Genomic DNA, 19,669 nt, shown 5'->3' on the forward strand with positions numbered 1-19,669 from the left:
CTGTGTGTTGGATATATATACATGTATACACAAAATATAAATATAGATTTGCCAGGTTTAAAACAGCTCAGCCAGGTTTAATTCGTGCACAACACAAGGAGAACAATGGAGATTGTAGATGCAGAGATGACGACATGTCGTCCACTTTTTTTATTATATTTTCTCCTTTATAACCTTTTGCAATCAACACTAAAGGAAAAGTTTTGGTTAATGAAAAGACCCACTAAAGAAAATTGTACAGTAGGGCCCCGCTTTACGGCGTTCCGCTCATACAGCGTTTCCCAATGTATACCCATAATCATTAGGTTCGGCGCTTGTTCCGTTTTTCTGGCGATTTTCAGCATGACGCGCTCAGCAGCTGAGTATCCGGCTGTCACTAAGCAGCAGTTTTAGCGCATGCGCAACTCCTTGTCAGATGCCATTTGTCAGCGAAACAGTCGATTTACAGCTCTGCATCTTTGTTTTCAAAGGTACAATACAGTAGGGCTCCGCTTTACGGCGATTTCTGCTTTAGAGCGGCGGGCTGGAACGGAACCCACTGTATGAGCGGGGCCCTGCTGTACTTTATGCCATGTATTGGAGTGTTGCTCAGAAAATGTCATGATCTTAAAAAAAGAAAAAAGTTGTATTTGTGTCAAATAATTGACCTATTGGGTTGTTTGACTTGACTTAACCATTTTTTATTTTCGGGATCATATTTACAACTCTTAAGGTCTCCATCCAATCTATAAACCATACAATATTTTCTATTGCTATCTTTTTAGAGTGGTTAGCATACGTGTCAAAACATAAAGGGAGTTTTCTTGTTCTACATCCTGCTCAAAAGAGGGATTTACCCTATGCACAATTATACATATGTAACAACTTCCCCCCCCCCCCGATCGCAGATAGGGACCATGTGGGGAAATACACTTACTCACAGAAGACCTGAACCTCCGCCACTGGGAGCCTGGGGTTATCTGATTCGTCGTACACAGCGCCTCCACCTGTAAGGGTTCCCACCTGAGGGGGATGGTCCTCTTACAGGAACCACAATAATAAGACACGCACACCGTGTATGCTAATAACTGGTTTACTATTGCTACTACTCATAACTTTGGTACCCTGTACCACACAGCAAGATGCATATAACACACACATGGAAGTGCACCGGGTGCACACATCAACATAAGTATCTCCCGGAGTACCTTATGTCCAAACCCACCCACGTGTGTTGGAGATAGCGCTATCCCTTGACGTGTTGGTGCACTCTTATGGATACCTGCCCGGGCTCCAGTCACGGGTACCGCAATACAACTGAAGTGGATCCGGCTGATCCGATGAGACGTCCTCCTACGCGTAGGGTGAATTCCAGCGTGGATAATATCACCACGGCTCCGCACCGTCTGTACCTTGACGGGGATCCGTCTGCAGCCGGCAGGCCGCAGTCACTGCTTGGCGTGGCCTCCGAGAAGATAGTCTCTATAAAACTGATGAGGCTGAGCCCAGACCCAGGAATCAGGCTGCGCGACACTGAGTGCTTCCTTAACTTAATCCAAACAGCTAAAGGGGCAGAACCACTCACATAGGGCCTGTCCCTGAAGCAACCACAAACTGGGGCAATGGTGTCAGTTATCTGGGGCCTCTGGGGGGTAGCTGGCCTAGTGCAAGGGGCTACTGCTCTCCTGCACCCTCACTCACCCAGCTCCCTGCTCCAACTGCCGTTCTCCTAAGCCCGCGAAAAGTATCTATTTGCTCTCCCGAGAATCTTGAGCTCTCATTGGCCGCTATGAGGCACCTGGTGCCTGCCTCACTAGGCCTCATGGGACTTGTAGTCCCGCGGAGGCTACAGCTACATTGGGGCCGTGTGCACGCTCATACTGCGCATGTACAACTTTGGTAATGGCCGCCGCAACTCCAGATTGCTACTGCGCATGCGCGATCACTGCGCATGCATTTACAATGGCGGCCCCCGCTAGCCGGGTGCGCCGCGGAGCCTCCCGAGGCTCGGAACGCTCCCTGCTCCGGCCCCCACCTTTGCCGTGTGCCGGCGGGTCCCTCGCGGCCTCCTGCGGCACCCGCGACCGCATGGCGCGCAAGGAGGGGGGTCTCTGGCACATCAAGGGGACCGGGGCTACATATAGAAAAGCATTTAATATGACGCTTTTATAGCACAGTTATTGTGCTAACATTTACCTAATTTTGTAATAGGTATACTGGTAGTGGCTGAGTAAATCAAATAGAGTGAATTAGTGATATAAACAAAAGGTATTGTTTTTGGGTCAATTTGACACTCATTCCTTAGACTTGAAAACGTTCATGATTTTATATAAATGCTGCTAATTCAGCAATATTCTTAACCTTGTAGAAGTAGTGGTGCGCTTAATCCAGAAATGCGGAGGGAAGAAAATGGGGCAGCACATGCAGCCACAACTGATTCTGAGGTACTCAACTCTGATACTTGATGAACTTGATGTAATTATATGGTATTGGTATGTATTCAAATTTACATGAAACGAACACGAATGAAAAGCAATATTAAACTAAATGGTGAATGGTGTTCCAGCAAGTACCACAAAACTGACAAATCATTAGATAAATATTTAATGCCAAAAATAGAGTGTGAACACTGTTTTGTCCATACTGATTTCAACTGCTGTAGAGTTGAAGAAATGAGGTTGTGAGTTACACGATATGAATAGAAAGGTTGGGGGGGGGGGCTCACACCAAAGTATTGACTATGTCGAAGAAAATGGTGGTATGGTAAATGGAGGAGAAAAACTAGCAGAAGGAGCACTGGAGAATGGTGATCAATGAATGATTATTAGATGAAGAGTATAGGGATTATTAAGGAGCCGAATGAAAATTTTGAATGTTTGGAAAAATGTGAACGTGAAAAAGGACAGGTGTTAAAATCATCAGAATCCGTTTAGAATCTAATCTAAAAATCTCCATAATAAAGAAGGAAAAGAAAAAAATTACACATACTGTACTTGCTCTCATTTTTGGTGGTCATCTATCAACCCTATTATCTGCTGCTTTCTGTAAAGTTAGTCATTATGTGAAATGAATAATTGTCCTAACATTCCCCATCCATGACAGTACACACTTCTCTTGCTGGGGGTGGACAACTTCTAACTTCTGTGTTAAAAAGGCTACTCCCTCTCCTGCCAGTGAGTAATATTTTTTGTTCCTATCTGAAGCAAGGGTACATGATCTCTCCTTCCTTTGTGTCTTTCTTCACGGGCAACTCACACAGCTGCCCTACCTGCTGCCCTCTTCTGGACTTGCCTAGATCCTCTAGAGATCCCAAACAGAGATTATTACCTGACCTTGACGGAAGCATTTTTCACCACGCCTGAAAGTTCATGCTGCTCGTGCAGAATTGTATATGTGTGGGAAATACTGGGGAACACCTCTGCCTATCTCCAGAGTAGAACCCGCCTTTGGCAGGTTCTGAGAGGGTGGAAGAATTTTAGCAAATTATGGATAGATAAGAGTTAATATTAGCATATTCTTGTCTAGCACTGCTAGTTTTATGTGGCGCTTTACAGAGATATTTTGCAGACTCAAGTCTTTCTCACTGAGCCACTCCTTCTCTGTTAAGTTAAGATGTATTATATGGAACATTCTTTAATAAACACACCAGCAGTTAAAGCTGGGGAGCCCATTTTCTTGATCATTGGGCTCGAGGATTATGGTCAACACAAGCATCCCTTACAATAAACATTTTAGAAAAAATGGGATACCACATAGACGGTTCTGATTTCTATCTTCTAAAGGTAATTACACTGCAGATATTCTTTTACATTGCAGCAATAGTGGCATACATAAGGAAAGCAAGGAGGCGCAAAGACGTCTCGAGGATACTTTTCTTGGCAGAAAATCATGTCCCTCGCATCATGGCCAAACCTATTACAGGGAAATTAAATCGCAATGTGCACTTTTTAAATCACAACATAATCCATCCAGGGGAATGGACTATGAAAACGAGTTTTCAACCAAATTGTGTCCAGGTGGAGGTTACAGAAGACGAAGCTTAAAATATTTTGCTCTAGAACACACAGCCAAAAATTGACCTTTCTGAATGCTGTGTCGATTAACTGGGACTTGCCACTGATCTACCTTTTCCTCCATTTTCCATGATACAGAAGATTCTCGCAAAGATCAGAGTGGAATGAGGAAATATGATCATAATAATCCCAATCTGGCTCAGTAGGTCTTCATTTTGTGGATTTAAATTGTCAAGATGTCCATAGTCTTCATGAAGGCTGCCAGTTCTTACATACCAACCAGGTCCAATCGTAAATCCTAATCCAGAGTCCTTGATGGCTCAGAAAATGGGTAAATCAGAACATGTTATGTGCCAGAAAGAAATGACCATTAAAGAAGTACCATAGTCATCCACTTTTTTCTAACGCTGCAGATATGGAACCTTCCATAGAGCAAGTTCCACATACTGTACATTAGAATTTACTACAAGGTTATAAGAGGTCTCTGTCTAAATGTTCTTAAATGCCAAGGGACATACTTCAGGGCTGTAGTAAGAACTTTAACTCCCTATGTCAGCAGATTTTAGACAGACTATTTGTTTTTAGACTGACTGCATTGCCATCATCCATTGCTAAATAAAAATAATTGTCCCTTTATTTGTAATTGTGCGTTTCTTCTTATCCAATATCAAATGAAATATCTGAAAACAGATCTCTTGCGTTAGTTTATTTATTGTAAGGCAAAATAACAACAAGGCTTCATCTACAGGTACAGGCCAAACTAAAAGATACTATGGATGGAAAGCGGTAAAGCATTCTTGATCGCTCGATGGTATCGTTTGTTCTGACGTATCTACTCTAAAAACAGATTAATATAATCATTTCTTCATCTACAGATTAACCTATCCATGGCTGGTTAGTATGAAGCTATAATAATAATAATTACAACAACAAAAATTACTTATCAATAGTCTGGGCACAAAGCCTATGTGTAAGGGATCGGGGAACACGCGCCTTACAGCGGGTCCCCGTCACCCCGGCTCCCAGTACTGCCGCTCATCCCAGGCCCCCTCCCCGCGAGCTCCTTACCTGCTCCAGTCGGGCGCCACTTCGCTCCTCTGCGGCACATGCTGCCTCCGCCCATACGCTGCAGGGGCGCGCGCACCCATCCTCTTCTACACTCCTCCTGCAGCCTTGGCTCCACCTCCCATCAGCTGGAGGCTATTCCCACTAGGGAACACCACACCAGGCATCTAAACCTATCCCTGGGACCGCTCAGTCAAGCCCCCGCTCCGCCTCTTGCTCCCATTGGTCCTCCAACATTTATAGTTCCTGTCTGCCCTCTCCTTCCTCGCTCTGCATAGTTTTCCTGTGGCTCTTGTAGTACGGAGGTCTATGCCTGGCTCTCTTTTGTGTTACTGCTCTCGCTCCAGTCCCTGCCCTCGTTTGATACCCTTGGATTTGATCTCGGCTCTAGTTAGACTTCGTGTACCTTGCTACTCCCTGGACTCGGCTTTTGACCTCACTACGCTGCTCTCTCCTGCCCTTGATCTACGGCTTTCGGATCTCTACCCTCGGACCTCTGGTACCCCGGACGCGGCAAGTATCAGGCTAACCTCTCCTCATCCAGGCCTGGCAACGCATCATAACACACTCCGGGCATGCCCTCACTGCTGTGGGTGCGTGTTATACCCTTACCCATCTCAGTACTGGGGACTGGCCAGGTCTGCGGGCAGTCAGCGTTACACAATGCTCTTATCTTGGCTTTTGATAGACTCCATCTTGTACCTGAAATGTTTTTCGCACCATCCTCTGTTCCATAAACAATTCTAACTATCCTACAAATCAGTTGTTTTCCTTAAATGTGTTTTTCTCCCATTCTGCAATCCTTCTACCAATTCAGTAGTTCACTAAAATTATAACAAGATGAAATGGGACAACCCCATTAGTGTGCACTATTATGGGTGACATTGGGAGGAACGAGGAGAATGTCCTTACTTGTTTATTTCCTTTTCTCTGAGTTCCTCCATGATGGTGCACAAACCCATCCTAAAATAATTTTTATTTTGATGCTTTGAGTAGAGGCCTAATGAAATATATATGCATTTGGTCTCCATGATGGAATAACATTTTAAAGCAGCAATTCAAGTTGCCTTTATTTATTAAATGTGTTACATGGCATTGAAGCCGAGGGTTTCCAAAGCAGAACCCCATTAATTTCAGCTCTGGGGACCTCTTGCTTCCGAAGACAACTCCGTAGGGGTTGCCAGTAGCCACTCTGGCTCCGCTATATGGCTCACATAATGGCAGCTTTTAAATGCTCCTGCGTTCTACGGATAATAGGAAGCTGTGACGTCATCCGGTTAGGCTTCCTATAGGCCCGCGTTACCGGGGGTTTTAAACTCCGGTCCCCGGAGGTGAAATGAATGGGGTTCACTCCGGAGACCCCCTGCTTCAATGTTACATTGAAAAAAGGCCGCTTGGATTGCTCCTTTAAGAGCACAATGCAGCTTGGCTACTTGGCTAGACCTGTGGGAGAGGGAGGAGCCTTTTTATATCAGAAGTCTGAAGTTGCCATTTTACTCAGATGGGAGTGGCATATAACCTCATTAGGGCCCACTTGGAGGGACAATTAAGCCTTATCCGTGTGTGTGTGGGTGTGTATAGATATAGCAAATGGAAATATTACTGTATACTCATTTGCATGTCTTAGACTGGTCTGCAACCCTGCCTTTCACCATTATCACCCAGCATACAGTGCTTCCACTGCAGCAAGGGATTCTGGGAAATGACATGCAAATGAGCACACTGCCTACAATGAATTCACATTTCTCCAGGTTTAATATAGCTTCTAGAACTTTTGAAATACAAATTATATTGAAAAGTGGCGTTAATGTTTCAATATGGATAATTGATCTTATTCTCATTCAATTTACAGGATCTAAACCAGATACCAAGGTACATTTTTTTTTTTTATTATTCAGTTTGTCACAACTTTTTTTTTTTTAATAAACAGTTATTTTGTTTTAAACTAGTCAAGTATTCATTAAACCTTTTTAGTAGAACAATTTAAACACTTCTTTAATTTAGCAGAATGTAATTGCTAATCCTGCTCCTTTTCTACAGAGAGCAAGCGAGTAGCCCGTACACTGAAGAGAGAACGTAAGTTTTATGTAAACTTTTGCTATTCATCGCTTTATAGAATTTTGCTTCACAAATCCAGTCTCCATGATCATTAAGTATTTTATCATTTTTGTTTTCAGTTAGTTTCTAAATATGGTTAGCTAAGGGAGGTGTTTTGATTATTATTTTTTAGTTTTTATAACAACGTCCTTTTGCGTGTTGTCATTGTGCGATCATATAAAGTTTACTTAGGCAAAGCCCCCTCACTATGCTTGTCGGAAAAAGAAGGTGGTATAAGGGAAATTAACAAATACTTTTTCATTCAGAGAACCCCAAAGAAAGAGGTTTGGTCCTTAATTTACAAAGAATGAAAAGAAGCCAAATATTTGCTGTAATCATGGTTATATTTGTTTAGGGAAGACAATTAAATTATACAATTCAATATAACATTTCCCTACCAGGGATTGCCCTTTTTACAATTCAGAAGTGTAGTGTATGTCTCTACTTTAAAAATTGATTTCAATATACTAATCAAATAAACAAAGCACAATACTGTACATGTCTGGTCTTGGCTAGGTTAATATAAGTACAGCGCTTTGCAATATAAGTCTTTAATACAATTGCGGGGAAAAGCAGGCCCAGCATAGTAATAATCTATTCACATATGCTATATACGAAAATAATTTGTTCTAATACTTTTGGAGGGGTTGTTGCCCCCGAAACATTGTCTTGCCGTGCTTGAGTCAGCGTTTTAATAGTCGTTTTTAAATATTTTCTCCATAATAAGCAATTTTCTTCGCGGTTAGTAGAACGATTATAAGTATTGTCATTTAAAAATGTAACAAATAAATGATAAAACTGCGATTTCCTGCATTTTGTACTTTAAAAAAAAAATTTTTTGCTTCTGATTGCATATCACTGAAAGATTCCCGTCTCGGCAATGTAGCCATGATTTCCTGGTGCAATGGAAATCAATAGGCAAACAGCACGGCACGTGATTGGCTGCTGCAATCGTTGCCCACTTTTTAGACTAGGACTCAACCTAGGTTTCCATTGATATGAGCTACACAAGTGATGACGTGCGGTAGTTGCAGTGTAGAAATATCTTTGGAGCTATGGACAGTCTGGCACTAGAAAGGATTGTTCTGTTCCCTTTAAATGTCTATTTATGCTTTCTTAGCTTTCTTCATGATTTTGACAATATAACCGAGCTTGACACTGGTGGATATGGAACAGTTTATAAAGCAAGAAAAATACTGGACACAAAATATTATGTTGTGAAAAAAGTGAAGCTGCAAAACGAGTAAGTATTTGAAGCCATTGCTATAATTCTATAAATACAACCCTCCTTTTGTAGTAGCGGACAAAGTTACTTCACTCTAAGGAAAGAACTGCTTGACTAAAAACTGCCTTTCCAAACAGCAGAAAAGAGAAAATCTCACATGAAGGACAGTTGATGAATAATGTAAATAGATGCTCACTGTAGGATTCCAAGGTATCTCCAAGCATGAACTTGTGTGTGTGTATAGTGAGGGGTAGTTATTTATTTTTAATGATTAACAAATCTGTTTCTGATTTCATTGGTTAACAGTGACAAATAAGTTTACCAGAACATGTCGCTGTGGTAATCCGGTGTAAAATGATGATCTACTAGAACAGGGGTGCGAAGTGGTTACAGAGGTCCCGCACTCTTCCCCTCCCCACCCCCCTAAGGCATTTAAATTAAATGCCGGGGGACTGTTGCATCACATGACCCTGTAATGTCATTTGACGACGGAGCAGGGTGGGGGGGGGGAGTGCGAGCAGGGGAGGAGAGCAGGGAGGGGGTGCAGGGAGAACTTTGCTCACCTCTGTACTAGAATGCAATTCCATTGCACTTCAAGGAATAGGTAAAAAAAAAATTCTCATGCGATAAACAATAGCGTGCCTTGTAAAAATTGTCCCAATAGCGCACATTTTAGTAAAAATATGCATTATCACCTAGTTGAAACTGGCATTAACCCTGTGTTTTCTATGTATATAATAGCTAATATACTGGCCATTATATACATAGACCAGATAAGCTAAACCAACCTGAAATAGGTGATAAAATAGTTATTAAAATACATTACAGTACATCTTAACCCCTTTATTAGCCCACTGGTCAACTAGTCATGGGTTTGCACGACCAAGTGGCTACATTTTTTTATTTATAAAATATTTTACCAGGAAGTAATACATTGAGTTACCTCTCATTTTCAAGTATGTCCTGGGCATAGAGTTATGATGACAAATAATACATGGTTACATAAGTGAACAGGGTATATCATAGGTGGGCAACCTATTTTTCAATGTAGCCACTGGTGTGGCAAATGAGAATTGAAATTCGCCACACCATGTAAAATGTCCCCTATCATCAATTCCCCACCCATCATCATCTAATTCCCCCACCCCAATAACATCATCTCCTCAACCCGAATTGTGTTTCTTCTTACCTTATCTCCTGGCAGACAGCACCGGGACCTGTCCCTGCAGGAGTCTCTGGCGCCGCCCCCGCCATTCTCTGATTGGTCATCCTCTCCTCCACTCAGCACTCTCCTCCTCACTGCTCCCATCCGCGTTCCGCCCCCTCAGCACCAGCGCTTCCATCGTCCGCCACCGCACTCAAGCTTGCCGCCACCGCTGCGCTTCCCGCCTAGGCAGTGGTAATTACGGACACATGCGTGTCTGGTATCTGGCAAACTCAAATAAACCACACTTTCATGGACAATTCGCCACTTGTGGCGATTGGTGACAGGGTGCCCACCAAGGGGGTATACATTTTATACAAGACATTGCATGCACAGTTAAAGATAATAAATATTATAGGTGTATGTAATGGTTACAGACCAGATTAATATGTGAGACCGCTTTAGTTTTGAAAGAACTTAGACTGGTGGTGGCTGTGAGTCTCCGGTAGATTGTTCCAGTTTTGGGGTTCTCGGTAAGAGAAGGAGGAGTGGTCGGATACTTTGCTGAACCTTGGGACCATGAACAGTCTTTTGGAGTCAGATCTCAGATGATAAGTGCTGCATGTGGTAGGGGTAAGGAGCTTGTTCAGATAGACGGGTAGCTTGCCCAAAAAGTATTTGAAGGCAAGACAGGAAAGATGAACTTTGCGCCTAGACTCTTGTGATGACCAATCTAGTACTTTGAGCATTTCGCAGTGATGTGTATTGTAGTTGCATTGGAGGATAAAACGGCCCATGGGGGTCAATATATGCATATAACTACACTACATAATCCCGTTAGCCACCTTAGTGGGTAGTAAAGCATGGCCATGCATTGCTTTACTAACTGCTAAGGTAATTAAGGGGTTAAATCATCCCGCCACCCCTCCAGAAAGCCTAACCACCCTCCCCGGGCAACTACCTCCACCCCCCCTCTAGTCCAGTGCCCAATATCTCTGTTAGCTAAATGTGGCCAATAGTGGTTGTGGGCATTAAAAACAAAATACACGTTTAAAAAAATTAAAATGGGCAACTCTGATTTCCACATTTGTAATAAATGGTAACCATTAATATAAAAAAAGAAAAAATCCCATTAACAATATTAAAATACATGAATAATCCCCTTTGGAAAAAAGATGACTAGAGCGGCGCCACTGAAGGGTGTGGTTAAATTATCACTGCTGTGTATGTATGATACACAAATAAGTGTTAAAGAACCCATTCAAACCATAAGGTGATATACTATATACATAGGACCAATGTCCAGTATCCAGAAAGCTCTGCATATGGTGTAATCAGTTGAAGATCAAGGCATGTGGAGAAAGGCAGAAAAACACACACATAATGTAATACTGTATGATTAAGACATTTATCTTGGACCAAATATCTATTATAAAGATTTGTGATACAGACTGAGTGATAGATGCAGAATTCTGCTAGACTGCTGAGGACAGGTAAGTTAAAATGATATATACATTTATTAAAAACAACAAAATAGATACAATTCTAACATAAATCAGATTACAGGTTGGTTGTCCCAAGTAAAATTGGAATCCTACTTACGACAAATAGGTATAATATAGACAAGTAGCATGTGGGGGTGCTGTGGCCTGATGCCCTGATCTTCAACTGATTACACCATCTGCAGAGCTTTATGGATCCAGGACATTGGTTCTATGTATATTGATCCATTTATGGTTTGAAGTGGTTCCTTATCACTTATTTGTGTATCATACAGTACATATAGTGGTCATTTAACCACACCCTTCAGAAGTCCTCTTTTTCCACGTGTACTGTACTTTATCTGATTTGGTTGACCAGGGGACTTTTTTCTGGCAGCCACTACTTTATATGACTTTGGTTGAATTGCACATAATTGTTTGCATTTGCACAAACCAATTGCTGTGTGTGTGTGTGTGTGTGTGTGTGTGTGTGTGTGTGTGTGTGTGTGTGTGTGTGTGTGTGTGTGTGTGTGTGTGTGTGTGTGTGTGTGTATATCTATATATATATCTATATAGATATATATATATAGATATATATATCCTATCTATCTATCGCAAAAAAACACACAAAGAGTAGCACTAGATAGTTAGTAGAAAAAGTGAATATATAATTAATTGAGTGAATAATGTATTAATTAAGAGTGATTAAATAACTTAATATCTAAATTGCTTGTAATGAAAATCTAAGTTAATAAATGGATATATATTCTAAAGTGCCAAACTGTGATGATGCCATGAATTAAAGTCCCCCAAAAATATATATACACATATAAATAAAGTCCAATTGATCAAACTTGATAAAGTTCCAGAGAAGTCCAATTGGAAACCCAGCAATCAAGTCCTAGGAGTATATGCAGCTTCAAAACAAGTGGTGTAGTGTCCCACTGATGAACCTATAGATAAAAAAAAAAAAAAAAAAAAAAAAAAAAAAAGCGCAAACTCCATAGTGCGTGACTGCATAAAAAATATGGTACATTTATTAAAACAATGATCCCAAGGAAATAAACTTACAGGATACTTATAAAACACGTGTGGGAGAGAAATCTCTGTGGTAGTCAACAACATGGACGGAGGGATTCAAGTTGAAAGTAATAAACCTGATCATCAGTGGATGCAGCATGCAGCTCCTGCCATGAGCTCACAGCGTCCCAGCTTCTCTCAATGCATCACAGATATTTCTTCCGTGTGCAATTAAGCCCAAACAGCGGGGGAATCAGCCGGCTGGAGCTACAGGAAACTAAGGAACACCCCTCTCACGTCCGATTGCGATGACGTCACCATGTCTCGACGCGTTTCGTCACGCAAGGTGACGTCATCAGGAGATGATTGGTCAGTGCAGAGAGGCTTTGGGGCCCCTGGCTTCCTCCTGGCTGGGATAAAGAGGTGGGAAGTCCACGTGTAAGAGGTTGGTCTCTCCAGTGGGGCAGGGCGATATCTCGCTCCAGTGGGGCTGGGTGGTCTCTTCAGTGGGGTTTGGTGGTGTATTTCCTTGGGATCATTGTTTTAATAAATTTACCATATTTTTTATACAGTCGCACGCTATGGAGTTTGCGCTTCTTTTTGTATATATATATATATATATATATATATATATATATATATATATATATATATATATATATATATATTAGACCATACGATACCGTTTGAAGCACGAGATCAGGAGACAGCACTCTGGTAAGTTTGATCACAAGTTTTGGTATTGAAAAAGACACATAAACCGACGTTGAGAAAGGTCCCACTGGGGGACCGAAACGTCGGTTTATGTGTCTTTTTCAATACAAAAACTTGTGATCAAACTTACCAGAGTGCTGTCTCCTGATCTCGTGCTTCAAACGGTATCGTATGGTTTATTATTGCTTTATGGGACAAGCACCCAATTTTTTCTACTTGCAAGTGGAGTGCCGGCTGCTTCTGTGGATTCTATATATATATTAGCAAATAAAAATATTACTTGTGAGCACATTCACAAATATCTTAGACAGGTCTGCAACCCTGCTTTTAAACATTATCACCTAACATACAGTGCTTCCACTACAGCAAGGGATTCTGGGAAATGACATGCAAATGAGCACACGGTGCCACCTTTTGTCTTAAATCCATTATTGCATGGAACCCTTACACCAATGCTTGCTGTTTTGAACACAGCTTTTAATCATAGCCTGGGATCAGACGCAAAGCCAGTTAACCCACTCACAGACAGCTGTTTCGACCTTTTGGGTCTCATCAGTGTGAGGTTTGTTGTACTGGCTTTGCAATTTAAGACAATTAATTTATTATCACCCCGCATCAAAGGGGTTAATGTTATTTCTATCATAGGCTACTGTAATAATAGCTATTACAGAAGTCTATGATAGAAATAAGATCATGGTGCGTTATTAAAGCATTTATTACTGGCCAAGTTAATTCCTGCATTGCGATTTAGGACGAATGTCGCATCCGCTAAATTATTACGCAATGTTGCTGTAACATTGCGGTAATAACGCTAGTCCTTCTTTTTTTTGCGGGTTCAATATTAACACCATTATACAGACATTTTATGTATCCGGGCCTATAACTCTAAAGTTATTTCGTGTTATGCATTTTTAATTATATGAAAGATATAAAATTGTTTTGTCACATCCTTCTTTGTTTTTATTTAGAAAATCAGTGGCAGAAGTTCAGGCTTTAGCTTCTTTAGAGCACGCAAACATTGTTCGATATTACCATTCCTGGACTGGAGTAGACAATTATTCAGAGACCAGCAGGAGCAGTCGGAGGTACATTTTTGTTTTGTATAAATCAGTATAATTGTTCTACTGCCTTTGGTGCTTGTTAATAAAATCCTATTAATGGAAAATAAATATTTAATGTGTTTTGTTCATACCTGATGAAAAGAGCAGCTGCCCTTGGAATATTATTGTATTGGGTTCCAGCCAGAATGCAAGAACAAAACTGTTATCAGCTGGATAGGGCTGATTTTGAAACTAGCTGGAGAGTGTGTGCAACAAGTTCCTTTTGTACCAGAAATCCAATGCTGATTAGCTTAAAGTCCCTTTTAACAACAGAGTTATTACATTACAGTGAGATGTTTAAGGGGTGAATTTGTTGGCCAGTGCCTTTTTTTAAATCAGAAATATATGTAACATTTTAAAAAAAATAAATCAGTTCTGTAGTATTAGTTTTATTTTTTATTTTTTATTCAACCCTTAATGTAATTTTTAATGAGTTTTAATACACTGAGCATATTTTGATTTCTATAGCAGGTTTTAGCCCACCTCCCCAGCAATGCTAAATCTTTTTGTAATACTTTATTGTTTGTGATGATTTGTTGCCAATATTTCCAGCCGTTTGAGCTGCAAATTGTAACAATAGATAATGTTAGCTTAGTAATATACTAAATAAACACTTGGACAAGTGACTAGAAGAGGTCACTAAAAGCCCTAATAATAGCACTCAAAGTCACCATACATAAATCTATATGGTGGAGATGGATACAAAGTGAGATCACTAGGACCAAAAAAGAGGTATATAACCTCCAGCCAACAGACTACAAACACCAATTAAAACCAAAAATAATAAAGTTTTATTAAATAAATGACAGACGCAACTTAACAGCTATTGGGGAACATATATAAACACACACTGGATTTAAAATCCTCACGGACCGAACGGTGATGGGCTAATAAGTGGGACAGGCTTATGTGTTAATACATATATATATCGGCGAAATACACTATAGTGCGGAAGGTAAGTATATTGCTTAGTAAAGTCACAATAGCGATGTTTATGTATATATACTGGTGGTTTGCTGAAAGTCCTGCTGTAGGTATATAGCGTGGCATGGAACTCTATTAGAGGTATTAATGTCACTGCCCCGTGTATAGATGGAATACAGCGTGTAGCGCAGTCAGCAGGGGTACAGCAACACGACAATAATCCATACAAAAGAACACCAGTTATAGTATGCTTTCTTCGCCGGACAAGACAGCTTTAAATCAGCTATAACTTATCTCTGAGTGTCCAGGCTGCTATCGCATAAAAAAAGCAGCGTGTCGCTGTGTGTGTGAGAATACTACCTTCACTGCATGTCCCTGCCCATACAGACCGTTCTTCCTGGTGTGCGTCAAGCATAGTAATATATAGTATAGTATAGTATATAGTAATATACTGTAAGAATAAATTGTAGCTGCTGAGTCTCACTCACTGAAGGATTGATTTGAAGCTGAAAGGCAGCCATGTAGTGAACCCTAGGAAGCAGGATTTTTCTGATCGATCACAGAAGAACGAATCAATCAGCAGCTTAGGCAAGTGGTTTTTCAATAAAGGTAATCAAATGCTGCATATATTAAAAGAAAACAAAGGTATTTTTTTTTTTTTACCTGCTTGGATTGCTTCTTTAACTCCTACCTTTTTGTTTAATGTCACTATTAAGTAGCACATTCCTTTCCTGTACACATTGTGTACTTCTGTTAAATCATCATATAGGTTGGACAAAAGTGTCCAAGAGTGAGGAAAACCTTGCCTACTTTTTTCAAGAAAGCAAAAACTTGATCGTTTTGATTTAGGAAGGATTTAGTTCTTAGTGTTAAGGAAACCAAATTGTTAACAAAATGTTTATTTTGTAAGTAAAAGTGCAACTGAATCTTTAGTGATCCACAGCTTGCAGTATGGTGATCTTGCCAGAATTTTAAACAAATGTAATCCTTTGATCAAATGATATCCCCTGCCACAGGTTAATTGGCACTTGTCTTGTTGGTTATTTCAATTACAGCATTTGCTCTTAGTGTACAAAATAATGTAATATATTTTGTTTTCCTTGTAGTGAAACAAAAATAGTTAAAGAAAAATGCCTCTTTATACAAATGGAATATTGCCGGCATGGAACTTTGAAAAGCTGGATCGATAGGATGGAGAAGATTGACAAGAATGAAAGTCTTAAGATATTTAAAGAAATCATAGAAGGAGTAGTATACATTCATTCTAAAAAACTGATTCACAGAGACCTAAAGGTTAGTTGGTATGTATGTATGTATGTATGTATGTATGTATGTATGTATACATGTAAACATACTCATTTATCATCAGCAGCAGCCCACGTTACTGATTTCATCCTCCCATTTTATCCTCTTGGTCTTTTAATCTCTCTTGGAATCCAGTAGAGTACTATTTTTGTCCAATCGATGGTCATTTCTTCTTGCGATATGTCCGACCCACTGCAGTTTTTATTTCGTTACCCTTGAGTGATGACACAGACTTTTTGTTTGATTTCGAACCCATTCATTCTTTTTCCTGTCAGTTCCGCTATTACCCAGCATACATCTCTCCATACTTCTTTGAGTTGTCTGAATCTTCTGAATTAGCTTCGCATTTAAGGTTCATATTTCACATCCATGCGTGAGCACCGGCAGAATACATATAAAAAAACATTAAAATTCAGTCTGAGTTTTATTCAATTGAAATCATTACAGTCATGCAACAGGAAAGTGAAGCAGTGTAGTCTGGTAATTTATGTTCAAAGAATGGAACAAATGTTATACTGCAAACAAACATCAAGGCTCGTATATATTAACCTCCAAGAACACATTTTTTGCTTTTACAGTGACTATTTTTGAACATGCCTCTCTTAGCACCAATGTGCAAATGTATTTTGCCTCATTATGGACCTAGAAGGGTGGGGTGAAGGAAATGGTAGCATAGACTTGGGGATATAGGTAGGGGGCTGGGGGGCCGGAAGGGCAAAAACAGGGGGGTGAGCGTGTTCCTACTTGCTGCCTTGGAGGATTGAGGGTATCCAAGAGGTGCCAGTCAGAGGAGACCTTCTCCCACTAGCATCACAGTCACGTCCATAGACACCCTCCAGCAGGCCCCATTTGCTCTGACGCATCTGGCACATATTGCTAGCAGTGGACCTGGGCCTAACGAATGTCAGAAGTCCTGGCTGTCTTCCCCCCCCCCCCCCAATGTCAGTGGCCCTGCAGTCAAGTAACATCTTTTCCAACGATGTTGATTTCTTCTTGCGATATGTCCATTCCACATGCCAGTCTCTTTTTCTTCACCATTGTGATGGTGTCACATAGTTATGTTTGCTTTCAAACCCATTCATTCCTTTACCTATCTCATCAGGTAATGTGCAGCATACAGTGCATTTCTTCATACTACTTTGGGTTGTCTGAAGCTTATAGATTGTCATTGCATTTAGCGTCCAATGTATGTACAGGCAAGATACACTGGTAGAACACTTTTGAAGCACAGTGCAAGGTTCCCCTGAAATGTTATCTTTATTCCAAATGTGCCCCATCCCATCTTCATTCTCCTATTAATCTAAATTTAAAGGTTCGCATCCATTGATACTTGCTTTCCAAAGTAGACACAGACTTCAACTTCTAGTCCATTTTTTTTTATCTTTGTAGAGTTGACACATTTGATGACCATCACTTTGGTCTTGCTGAGCTTCATATAGAGGCACATCTTGCTTGCTTTGGTGAGTTCTCAAATTTGTTACTGGACGTCTTCTGGAGTTGTCAAAAATAACATGTCATCTGCAACTCATATTCACTGTTCATTTTGATTCCTTTTTTTTCCCAATTCAATGTCTTGAACAATCCATCAAGTGTTGCTGTGAAAATCTTTGGTTACATGGTGTCTCCCGATCGCACTCCTTACTGTAGGTATGCCAATCCTTGACTTGTGTGTATCTTCATTTAATCTAATGGTTGATGCGGCATTCTTGTAAATGTTCCTGATCAGTGTACGCTTCATGAACATTTCAACTTCTTAATGCATTTAAAACCACCTACAGTAGGTTTAAAGAGAATCAAAGGCTTTTTCATAATCCACAAATCATAAACTGAGTGGTAGATCGTATTCATTATTTTGGAAAATCTTCTTGTGCAACTTTGTCCATTGTGTTGTATTCAGTACATAATCCCACTTGTTATCTAGCCTGGGCAAAGGCCAGGGTTTGTTGCAATCGATTTGTGACTGATTGGAAGTAAATTCATTGATTGGTGTATAGTTCTTGAGGTCTTTGTCTCCTTTCTTGTGCATGAGGATAACTATGACATCGCTTCATTGTTCTGGAATTTTCCTGTTCTTCAAATAGAATGTGAAGAGTGTTGCAAGGATTTTCTCTACTTCCCCAGCTTCTTTTAAGATATCAGATGGGATTTCCATCTTCCCCGGTGGTCTTTCCATCCTTCTTGGATTATATTGCTGTTGCTACTTCTGGAAGGATGCATAGTACATAATTAGTGGTTTCTTCTCGTTCTTCCTCTGATGCACTTTGTCTTGTGTTATCTGTGTTTTTGTTACAAGTTAATGCAGAAGTCCTGAACTCTCCTTATGATAAGTGCATGGTCTTTTATTGTTGATCTATCATCTTTTTTGAGTGTGATGATTTGCTTCTTCCCAATCAGAAGTTGCTGCATCATATCACAGTTACATTTTCTTACATCTTCAGTTATATATTTGTGGATTGTCTTGGATCCTGGGATTGCTTAATTTCTTGTCGTTTCACCAGTAGCTATTTTGTCTCATCTGATATTTTCTTATTGTCTATTTTTGCACATTCAATCACGATCTTCATAAATTCTTCATAATTTGTTTAAGCGTCCCCATGCATTTTGAGCAAGCTGAAGCGATTGTTGAGCTTTAATTTAAGTTCCCTGCTATTATTCTTTCAGTTCTTGATTTGTTTTTGTCTCCTTTTAAATCAATTTTTGAAGTGAAACTTCTTTGCTGGCACCTGCATGAATTGAAATTTCCATTGGCACACATCTCCTTCATGGAGACGGAAGTGTCGGTGGAAGTGACGTCATTGTGTGTTGGAGCCTGCTGGGAGTTGTAGTTCGGGGGCCGGATGCATTCTCCTCGAGCATTCGCAGGAGCGGCCATCGGCAAGCGCATACACAAGAGGGGTAGACACTGCGAATGCATAGGGCTGTCCGTCAACATGCGCAGGATTGGCCGTCGCACGCAGAAGCTCAGAGGGGTATACCGTGCTGTACTAGCAGGGTGCTGGTCCGGTTGGGTAGGGGGCTCAGGGGCAGGCTTATGCCGGTATCCACACAGTTGCACACCACCTTCCCTACCTCGGATCCAGGGCCCACCGCTTTCCCAGCAGTCCTAGGCCTGCCATCCTGTTTACAACTGGAGGCCAGCACAGTGACTGCGCTTCCTCCTACAGACAGCAGCACCGCCAACACCATCAGCACAGAGCCCGAGGCCTCCTTCCCGCACTCCGGTAACATGTAGAGGCCCAGCCTGTGCAAAGGTGCAGGAGAGGCTGCAAACACAGGCGAGAGGAAGAAGACTCTGGGAGGGACCTGGGGAACAGCGAGGGGGGTAAGAGAGGCCTGGGTGGTCTATCTAATCCTGGGTTTGTCTCCGTATAGTGGCGATCTCTCTGGTGGTAGTTTAGGGGAGGGGGATCGCTTGTGAGTAACTGGAGGCTTCTCCCCACGCCGGGCTCTATAGTGGGAGTGAGGTCTGTTCTCTCCTCTCCCCCCCCCCCCCGTCACTGCCAGTGCGGGGTCTCTGTATTTAGTGGGGGAAGTCTCTCCTCTTCCCAGCTGTGGACTCTGGTCAGTCTGAAAAGACTCTCTCACCCCCTGGGGCCTCTCCA

General features: G+C 41.2%; 1 protein-coding gene across 3 annotated transcripts in view; it reads left to right on the plus strand.

The window, feature by feature from the left end:
• LOC142493050 (interferon-induced, double-stranded RNA-activated protein kinase-like) overlaps nt 1–19,669 on the plus strand; it is a 129,344-nt gene that overhangs the window by 71,620 nt on the left and 38,055 nt on the right. For all 3 annotated transcript variants that reach the window (XR_012800968.1, XM_075596485.1, XM_075596486.1), the window contains 6 exons: nt 2,348–2,423; nt 6,910–6,929; nt 7,098–7,133; nt 8,275–8,397; nt 13,707–13,823; nt 15,869–16,055. Coding sequence is in view for 2 of the 3 variants with exons in the window: in XM_075596485.1 (XP_075452600.1) it covers nt 2,348–2,423; nt 6,910–6,929; nt 7,098–7,133; nt 8,275–8,397; nt 13,707–13,823; nt 15,869–16,055 (559 nt within the window). In the remaining variant the exon portion in view is untranslated. The remainder of the gene's footprint in view (nt 1–2,347; nt 2,424–6,909; nt 6,930–7,097; nt 7,134–8,274; nt 8,398–13,706; nt 13,824–15,868; nt 16,056–19,669) is intronic.

This window comes from Ascaphus truei, chromosome 4, assembly GCF_040206685.1.
Source record: "Ascaphus truei isolate aAscTru1 chromosome 4, aAscTru1.hap1, whole genome shotgun sequence".
Lineage (NCBI taxonomy): Eukaryota > Metazoa > Chordata > Amphibia > Anura > Ascaphidae > Ascaphus > Ascaphus truei.